Here is a 9,461-nt window from a genome sequence, read left to right as displayed (position 1 = left end):
ACCTAAAACTCCTACAAGATACAAAGACTCACCGGAGACAAACTGGAACCAATCCCATTTATTGCAGCCTCCTGCTGCCAAGAATAAAGATTTGATCCTTGTCAAAAAAAAAACTCCAACTCATCCCTTGACTTTCCATGCTCAATTTTTTATTCATTTTATTTTATTCCACACTAGCTAATAACGAGTGTGAACCAAATTTTATGGTGTGAACTTACAAATCCGTGGTGTGAACTTATATAGATAATCTCATCTACCATATTTTATAGATGCCCGATTTTTTTTCTTGCTGTTCATTAACATGCAACTTTTTATTGTTTGGCTAAGATAAAAATTACGAATTATTTCTTGAAAGTTATCATTTTAAATACTAGGTGATTGTATAAAACTTCCTAAAAGTTCAGGCACCTAAAATGCAACTACCGTATTTTCGTGCAAAAGGAGCCATAACAATAACAATTCAATGAGTCCCGTCAGCGGTCGGCGACGCCAGGAACGTGCTCGCCGTCCTGCACCCTTCTCAGCTTCGGCGCCTGGGTTGCCGACTCCGGTGAATCACCGGGCCGGTCCTGCACCCTCGCGCCGCGTTTCCTGTTCTTAGCCACGGCGGCGCCAGGAGGCGCCGAAGCCATGTCGAGCAGCACCCGCGCCTGCTCAATCAACGTGCTCAGCCCGGCGAACTCCCGCTTGGCATGCTCCATGAGCGCCGCGTCCTCCCGCTCCAGAGCGTCCAGCAGCTCGCGCAGCTGCCGGCGGCTCAGCCCGGCCAGGTACGACGTGACGGCGCCGCGGGGGCGTGCGTGGAGTAGCGACGCGGCGTGCGTGGCGCCCTCGACGCCCACGGGCTCCTCGTCGACGTCCGGCGGCGGCGTGCGCTGCGCAAGGCCCACGCGGAGGTCGCGGCCGCGGAGGGCCCGGCCGTGCAGGTTGCGGCAGGCGCTGAGGGCCGTCTCGTCGTCGAGGTACTCGACGAAGGCGAAGCCCCGAGGCCGGCGGCTGCCGCCGCCCTTGTTGTCGGTGGCCACGCGGAGGGACACCACGGGTCCGATCTCCTCGCACGCGGCGCGGAGCTCGTCCTCGCTGGCGTGGTACGGGATGTTGCCCACGAACACCACGCTGCTGCAGCGGCACGAGGCGGCGGCGGCGGCCATGGCGATCGATCGGATGCCGGTCGTTGTTGGCAGCTAGCGAGGCGTGGGTTTGGACTACGAAGGAAAGGTTTGTTTATGAGGCAATGGTCGGTTCGGCTCGGAGGCGGTGATGTCGCGCCGGCGTGTACGGCACGTGTTGGCGTCGGACCGATCGATGACTCGTGCTTGAGATGCACGGATGACTTCAGGGCGTCGCGCTGCCGCCTCGGCCCGGCCTGGTCCGGTCCGGCCCAAATAAACTCCTCAGCCCTGCTGAATTTGTTGGGCCCAAGTATTGACTGAAGCTGCGGTCCGCAACTGGGCTTTGATGAAGATTTTCAAAGGAACTGAATTCTTCTTTTTTTAAAAAAAAAACTGCACAAATCACGTGTGTGTATTCATTCACCTCTCAGCATAACAAACATGCTGAAAACAGTGCGACACGAATCACATCTTCTCCCACCAAACCGATTCGAGTGATGAAGAGGCAAGTAAAGGCAAATGCAGAATCGTATGCTTAGTGGCTCAACTCAATCCTGGATTATGACGACTATGATGTGACGAGTACACGGCATGGGGCATCAAACTTGGCTACATCAAAGCGTGCGTCGACTTGTGGACACAACAGTTGAAGCTAAGTAGAGAAGAACAGACAGCCGCTTCTCAGCTGCAGCACGTCTCCTTTCTTGCATGAGTGTCATGCACATTAAATAAGGTGTCGCATAATAAGCAAAATTACTGACTTGATAGGATCATTAAATGAAGGAGTTTCATCAGATGAGAAAAGTTTCATCTATACCATAAAACTATGTATTGAGACGGGTGTAAAGCCAAAAGCTGACCAACCTTGACGTGTACGGAATCCGCGCCGGCGCTATCATTCCGGGGGGCGGCTCAGGTGTCTTTCCCCGTCACCGGCGGTCGCGCCACGTGCCCGCTCACGACGAGCCGCCGCCGTCTCCTCGCTCTCCAATCCCAAGGCGACGCGCGTCGTGCCGAACCAAATGCAGCCAGGCAGCGCGCCACAGCCACGTGTCCAACACCATCACGCTCGACGGCGAGACGCGCCAAGAAAAGGGAGCGGGGTCCGGGGATGGCGTGCCGGACGGCGGGGGCGCGCGCGGCGGGAGCGGGGGCCGTCCACGAGCCCACTCTGGCTTGCCGCCACGTCGCCCCTCGCCCCCACGCCACGCACGCCACCGCGCATCGAGCTCGTCCGCTCCCCGCTTATAGGCGCACGAGCCCCGCGTTGCGGTTCTTGTAGCCCCGGCCATCTGCTCTGTCTCCTTCCTTTGTTTACGCGTACATGAGAGAGGCTCCCGGGGGCAATTGTTTGTGTGTTCCTGACCTCGTCGTGTCGTCGCCGCCACAGTGCTCGCCTTGACCTGGTGGTGCCGAGAGGATCCGTCGCCGTCGCCGGCCGTGATGGGGTTCGCCGAGAAAGGATCGCCGCCCGTCACTGGTGGAGGGTTCAGGTGCGATCATCGTTACGTTCTTGCTTATCTCTTCGATGAAATCTGCGCCCACCATGTGTATGCTTATGCATAGTGTTACGTGGTCTTCATCTTCAAACTGTTTCTTGCTACCATGTTAATATATGTTCTATGCAGTGGACAGAGCTATCTGTGTTAACAGAATGAAGGCGTGGCCATATGAGGGCCAATCTTTTTTATCATAGTAAATCTACCAGATTTCTTCGCTGTGGCACTGGCGAATTACTGCTGAATTGTGATTAGGCTGCATAACATTAACGCGTCCATTTGATTGGTGAACCCTGGTGATCTCCAGTGCATCTTTATTTCACACAAATGCAGTGAAAACGGCAAGTTCAGCTATGGGTATGCAAGCTCTCCTGGGAAAAGATCCTCCATGGAGGACTTCCATGAAACAAGAGTTGACGGTGTTGATGGAGAGACAGTTGGACTGTTCGGCGTCTTTGACGGTAAGGCGCTGTTGTTCCGGAAGCAAGTTTCACATTTCAATAAGCGTTTCAGTTTACATGTTGTGGTGTGACTGTAGACGACGTCTTACATTACAATCAACCAATTGTATGACTGGTTTACTGCTGGCACAAATTTCTACAGCTGCTAGAGCCGATGAAGTCACTGACTGTCTTTACACAAGGTCAGGATACTGTTTGATTGTTAACCAATTTTATCCCCCCTTTGCAGGTCATGGTGGAGCTCGAGCAGCCGAGTTTGTGAAACAAAACCTTTTCACGAATTTAATCAAGCACCCAAAGTTCTTCAGTGATACCAAGTCCGCTATTGGTACTACAATTCCTCGAGCTTTGAACAGAAATAGTACTTCACTCCTGAACTACGGAGCCTGAACCCCTGTGAATGATATCCTCCTGCAGCGGAAACTTACACGCACACGGACTCGGAGCTTCTGAAAGCTGATACCAGCCATCACCGCGATGCTGGGTCAACCGCTTCCACGGCCATCCTCGTAGGCGATCGCCTGTTAGTTGCAAACGTTGGGGACTCCAGGGCAGTCATCTGTAGAGGAGGGGATGGTAAGTCAAATTTTCTTGGTGCCGGTGTTTGGACATCTCAGCTTCCTTTGCACTTTTTCCACCATTCTTGATATGATGAATGAATTAGAACAGCAACTAGCCAGCTAGCTTTGATGTTGCAGCTAATCTTGCTGCAGAACTGAAGCTCCTTCATGTGACAAATTTGTTTAACACAAATACTCCATGTTTGCTAGGATTAGTAAGTACAGCTAAATGGTTAGCTTAGACTGCTTCTGTTGAATTTTTTGTGTTCTGAATTTCTAAGAAACCACAAGACCTGCGTTAAAATTCTTGGTGATCAATCATGCAGCTATAGCGGTTTCGAGAGACCACAAGCCGGACCAGACAGACGAGAGACAAAGGATAGAAGAAGCAGGAGGGTTTGTGATGTGGGCTGGTATGTCTTCATGGTTACAGGCCACCACTGAAACAACCGAATAACAGAGGTTGAAAAATCCTTAACCTTACTTTAAAAAAAAAACTATGCAGGAACGTGGCGTGTCGGTGGCGTCCTTGCTGTTTCTCGAGCATTTGGGGACAAGCTCTTGAAGCAGTATGTGGTTGCTGATCCAGAGATCAAGGTCTGTTCTTCAATCTCAGTGTGAAAACCTGCAAATGCCGTGGCCCGTGGGATTTGACTAGGAAGATCGCCGGTTTGGTGCAGGAGGAGGTGGTGGACAGCTCCCTCGAGTTCCTCATCCTTGCAAGCGATGGCCTCTGGGACGTGGTGACCAACGAGGTAACAAACAAATCACAAAACGAAACCGATTCATTCATCATCTGCAGTTCTTTCTTCCAGGCGCCTCACTCCTTTGTTGTCAGGAAGCCGTTGCCATGGCGAAGCCGATCCTGGACTCGGAGCAGGCGGCCAAGACGCTGCTGGCTGAGGCCTCCCAGCGCGGCAGCGCCGACAACATCACCTGCGTGGTCGTGCGCTTCCTGGAGCAGCAAAACGGGCTTGCCGGCAGGGCCACCAACGATCAGGCATCGTGAGATCACCCTGGTGCCGGTGCTGTTAAAAGAGCTAGCGTGGTCCATTGCAAAATTCATTATTCTCGTTCACAGCGCCAAGTGCAGCTGCAGCTGATTGTATATTGTGCATAATGTGCCGAGTTAATTCTTTAATTTTAACTTGGGGATTGTTTGTACCAATAGTTTGCTGCACTAAAAATCTAAAATGAGATGCAATGTTTGCGTTTGGTTGGGCTCCGCATTTCATTGTATTTAGCAAATTAAATCATTTGGGTTATTAGTATCTTGTTGCCAAAATTGTTACTCATCCATGTTGTCTTTAGTCGCCGAAATTGTAAATCATCCATAGGGAAGCAAAATCGCGAGTGGGGGATTCTTGGGTTGCTCAGGTAACCGCTCAGGAGGAAACAATGCAAGATTGTTTCCAAAGCTCATCGAGCAGAGCTCTCAGCAAATGAGATTCTCATCATCGCAACACTGCCTCCACAAACCAAACCAAAACGCCACAGAACTGAATACATCAGGAAACACAGATCAGAAAAACGCAAGAGTGGATCAGATCTGGGTCCAGAGGAGAGAGACGAATGGCTCGGACTACTTTTAAGCTCAGCAAGGCATTGGGTTCAATACCCGCCGCCGTTCAGACGAGCGAACCATAGTTTTTCGTCATCGCCGTCGCCCGTCGCCCTCCTTCGACGTCAGGACCGAGCAAGCTCAACGGCAAAACGGAGCCAGAGAAAAGCGAACAGGAAAACGAAAGGACGACGGGAAGAACGAACCAATAAAACAACGCAAGAGAGAAGAACAGACAGCAAATCCGGCGTGGAGCCCCGTAAGGAGAGGTGGACTGGACCATGGCGGCGCCGAGGAGCCGGCGGCGCGGGGAAACAGGGGATGGGAGGAACCCTATACTGGGGGTGGTGTGGACGGATGGTCGCTTTATAAGCCAATCGCTCGGCGAATGCCCACGGGGTTGCGTTTTATTACAGTACGTACCACCATCTGGTGGGCCGTGATCCAGGACCATCCGATGGAAGGCTTCTTTCTCCCGGGCCGTGATCCTCGTAAAGATTGTTTTATCCATAAAAAAAACAATTTCAAATGTGCTCTATGCCTAAATTAGAGTTATTTGGTTTGAAACTTATATGGTGTTATGGTGTTTATTCTCTAGAAGATGCTCACCTTCCAAACGTATGTCACGACACCTGGCTCTAGAATCCCACAAAAATATGATAGTGGGCCATTTGAAAAGCATATAGATACTTTGTTCACTACTACTCATTGTGCCTAGCTGTAGATCAAGCGGCACATGTGTTCATTACCAAATGGGATCGAATTTGGAAGTGGTTACATGAAAATTGTTTTGCCATTGGAGTCACACATGGCCATCTACATAGTCTGGGTTGTCAACATTGATTAGTTAGGCCTTGTTTAGTTCCCAAAAAAATTTGCAAAATTTTTCAGATTCCCCGTCACATCGAATCTTTAGACACATGCATGAAGTATTAAATATAGATAAAAATAAAAACTAATTACACAGTTTGGTGGAAATTGACGAGACGAATCTTTTGAGCCTAGTTAGTCCATGATTGGATAATATTTGTCAAATACAAACGAAAGAGCTACAGTGTCGATTTTGCAAAATATTTTGAAACTAAAGAAGGCCTTATAATAGACGACGAGAGCTTCCATGAGCAAATGAATATAAAAAAGGAGACCACAAAAGATTCAAATAACTTCAAGCCAAGCACCAGAAGATGGAACATGATCTTATGAAAAAAGAATATTGAAACTGATTTCGTATATTTTTTCCAAGCTAAAACAATATTCTCTGTGAACTTTCTAAAGAAAATAAACTATGTTTTAGCTTTCTTGATTGCATAACTATTCAGAAAAGAAACATTCTATTAATGTTTTCTTTTAAAAAGTATGGATAATCTGTCGATAAAGTATAGTGTTTTTGAAGGAACTATCAACACAATCCATTTTATACGTCTTGCGGATGGACAAAATGCCAGATGAAAACATAACAGTTTTAAACATTAAGATGGGTTTGATCCGGTTTTGTAGTTGATGTTGCGAAATCAGCACTAAAGCTGCCAAGCATAATTGAGAAGGTCAAATTATCAAATAGTTTTTTCTCTCCTTTATTTATGTGTAAGGAATTAATGCTGATCAAACGCGGGATGCCGCTCGAGAAGAGGAGAAGCCCCGCCGGCGCTGGGCGCCAACAGCGGGGCGGTGACCGCGATGGGTGATCGCGGCCCCATTGAAAGTCAAACACCACTCATCTTTTCTCCTGTGGAAAAAAAGAACCCAAAAGAGGGAAAAAGTCCGTTCTTGGACAGTTACAGTAGGGCCTTGTTTAGTTCACCCTGAAAACTAAAAAATTTTCAAGATTACCTGTCATATCGAATCTTATGGCACATGAATGAAACATTAAATATAGACGAAAACAAAAACTAATTATATAGTTTAGCTGTAAATCACGAGATGAATCTTTTGATCCTAGTTAATCCATAATTGGATAATATTTATCACAAACAAATAAAAATGCTACAGTATCGAAAACATTTCACTTTTCGAAACTAAACAAGACCCAGGTCGGTTTTCGCCAGATGGGAAAGGACAGATAGCCCAGTCCGGCTACGTACTGCAACAACAACCGAGCAATGCAAATCTATCTCATCATCACGAAATCACGCGCGGGGAAAAAAGATTTCCTTGCCCTCGGCCGTTGCTTTTTTTCGCAAGGGCCTTGTTTACTTTTAAAAAAATTTGCAAAATAGAAATAATACCACTTTCGTTTGTATTTAACAAATATTATCTAATTATAAACTAACTAGGCTTAAAAGATTCGTCTCGTCAATTTCGACCAAACTGTACAATTAGTTTTTATTTTCATCTATATTTAATACTCTATGTATACGTCTAAAGATTCGATGTGACGAGAAATTTAAAAAAAAATTGTAAAATTTTTAGAAACTAAACAAGGCCAAGGTTGAACGTTGGACCGAGGTGCGCGCGAGCGCGTCTTCTTCGATATTAGTCATCAGCGGCGGACTTGTTGGAGGAGTCCTCTCTCCGCTCCGCTCGTGCATGCGGGCGGGCGGACGGCGCGGCCGACGGGATGGAGCCGGCGCCTACGGCTACGGTGGCTACGCACGAGCAACCACGGCGACCGTTTCTTTTTCACGATGCTAGTAGTAGAGCCTAGTAGCAACTAGCTTGTACTGTACTGTACTGTACTGTACGGCGGAGACACGGATGGGGCGCCGTACCGGCTGGACTGGTGCCCACGCACGCGCATCGGAGACGAGCGCGGCTGATCGACTTGGGACTTGTTTAATTCCACCAAAAAATCCAAAAATTTTCAAAATTTCTTGTCACATCAAATCTTTAGACGTATACATAGAGTATTAAATGTAGACGAAAATAAAAACTAATTATACAGTTTGGTCGAAATTAACGATATGAATCTTTTGAACCTAATTATCCATGATTAGACAATAATTACCATAAACAAATAAAAATAATATAGTGTCGCGAAATTTTCCCTTGACAAACTAAACAAGGCATTGGCGTTCGCGGAGCTGACTCAAGTCATCAATTTAACATATGTGCTCACATTTTCTGTATGTATTTAGGATCAAATGTGTTTTCTTTCGGTGACAGACGATAAACCCTTAACAACAAGTTTGATATAATTTTATAAACCTTAAGATCTGCATCTCAGTTTTTCTAACGTGTCTCATAGTATTATCTAGTTATGTTTTGTACTTCCTCCATTCCAAATTATAAATCATTTTAAAAATCTTGGAAAGTCAAAATATCTCAAGTTTGACCAAAACTATAGGAAAAAATTATAAAGATTTATGTCGTCAAATGATATACTGCGAAAACATAATAATTAATAAAAGTTATTATCTTATTTTATAAATTTGGTCAAAATTTAGGATGTTTTGACTCTACAAAATTCTTGAAATTACTCTAGAATGGAGGGAGTACGATCCTATTATCTTGAGGATATTAATAAGTATATATGACAAAAATTGTTATATTTCTCTCTTAACATAAATAAAAATCTTAAATTTATATTACTAAAAAAATTTGTTGACACATGTTAGGGGGGCACGGCCCCTGCCAGCCCCCCCTCCCCCTTGGCTCCGCCAATGGGCCGTTTGGTTCCTACTTCCTTCTTCTGATATTGTTTGTCACAGCTAACGTTAGACAAAACATGACAAACCACAAACATTTGGCTAGAGAGTTTGAAGCCACACTTTAGGCATGTCTAAGAAAATTTTGCTATATTTTTTTTACTCTATGACACGTGGAGCATAATAGAATCGTCATGTCTAAATTTAAATGGCAACTAAACGCTTGCCAATTTAATCAAATCAATTTAAGGTGGTATGTAGCAAAATATGACTAATAACCAAACATTATTGGGGGCTTCACCTTCCTGAAAAAAACAACATGGTCAAGCCACGTGTTCAGTGAGAATGAACCAACTTGCAGTTTCCACAATAGGGTGGGCGTGCAACTTTTATCCTATCGTTCATTTTATTTTGTGATTTGTGTAGGTAAAAAAAGCACTTCAACTCAGATTTTAAAACACTAGGGCATAACTTTTAGAGCACTCCAGCATGAATCTTAATGCGAAATGGACGCTGGGAGATAAGGGGAGGCGTCCATCCCGTTGTGGTTTGTATTTGTTGGGAACCATGTGATTCTTTCTTCGATCTCAGTTCTGCCGATTGCTGCTGCCGCTAGGGTTATACAAATAGCTTCCTCGCGTGTTGGAAAAAAACATAGGGGGTATTTAGTTTCTCTTTTATCCT

General features: G+C 46.2%; 2 protein-coding genes across 4 annotated transcripts; one reads left to right on the top strand and one right to left on the bottom strand.

Moving 5' to 3' along the window:
• Positions 331 to 2,144, bottom strand: LOC8065461 (cleavage stimulating factor 64). 2 transcript variants are annotated; one of them, XM_021448836.1, is made up of 2 exons: positions 1,977 to 2,144; positions 331 to 1,815 (listed from the first exon to the last, which is right to left on the bottom strand). In XM_021448836.1, exon 2 carries the CDS (start codon positions 1,149 to 1,151, stop codon positions 474 to 476), a length of 678 nt encoding a protein of 225 aa, XP_021304511.1. In that variant the 5' UTR covers positions 1,152 to 1,815; positions 1,977 to 2,144; the 3' UTR covers positions 331 to 473. The 2 variants fall into 2 exon arrangements, with proteins under 2 accessions (XP_021304511.1, XP_002437521.1); XM_002437476.2 differs by having other exon boundaries at positions 331 to 1,811.
• Positions 2,396 to 4,900, top strand: LOC110430818 (probable protein phosphatase 2C 59). 2 transcript variants are annotated; one of them, XM_021448834.1, is made up of 8 exons: positions 2,396 to 2,605; positions 2,945 to 3,072; positions 3,302 to 3,400; positions 3,490 to 3,648; positions 3,959 to 4,045; positions 4,138 to 4,229; positions 4,313 to 4,387; positions 4,471 to 4,900. In XM_021448834.1, the coding sequence occupies exons 1-8, from the start codon at positions 2,556 to 2,558 to the stop codon at positions 4,639 to 4,641; spliced, it is 861 nt and encodes a 286-aa protein (XP_021304509.1). In that variant the 5' UTR covers positions 2,396 to 2,555; the 3' UTR covers positions 4,642 to 4,900. The 2 variants fall into 2 exon arrangements, with proteins under 2 accessions (XP_021304509.1, XP_021304510.1); XM_021448835.1 differs by having other exon boundaries at positions 2,397 to 2,605; positions 2,741 to 3,072; positions 4,471 to 4,847.

The sequence above is a fragment of the Sorghum bicolor genome, chromosome 10 (assembly GCF_000003195.3).
Source record: "Sorghum bicolor cultivar BTx623 chromosome 10, Sorghum_bicolor_NCBIv3, whole genome shotgun sequence".
Classification (NCBI taxonomy): domain Eukaryota; kingdom Viridiplantae; phylum Streptophyta; class Magnoliopsida; order Poales; family Poaceae; genus Sorghum; species Sorghum bicolor.
Note: the sequence above shows the minus strand (reverse complement) of the source record. Positions and strands in the feature narration are given on the sequence as shown.

What these genes read in the sequence shown, in the direction of transcription:
- LOC8065461 (XM_021448836.1), bottom strand. Translation starts at nt 1,151, where the DNA reads ATGGCCGCCGCCGCCGCCTCGTGCCGCTGCAGCAGCGTGGTGTTCGTG.
- LOC110430818 (XM_021448834.1), top strand. Translation starts at nt 2,556, where the DNA reads ATGGGGTTCGCCGAGAAAGGATCGCCGCCCGTCACTGGTGGAGGGTTC. An exon ending in ACTGTTCGGCGTCTTTGACG is followed by an intron (nt 3,073 to 3,301) that starts GTAAGGCGCTGT and finishes CCCCCTTTGCAG; the next exon opens with GTCATGGTGGAGCTCGAGCA. An exon ending in TTGCTGATCCAGAGATCAAG is followed by an intron (nt 4,230 to 4,312) that starts GTCTGTTCTTCA and finishes GGTTTGGTGCAG; the next exon opens with GAGGAGGTGGTGGACAGCTC.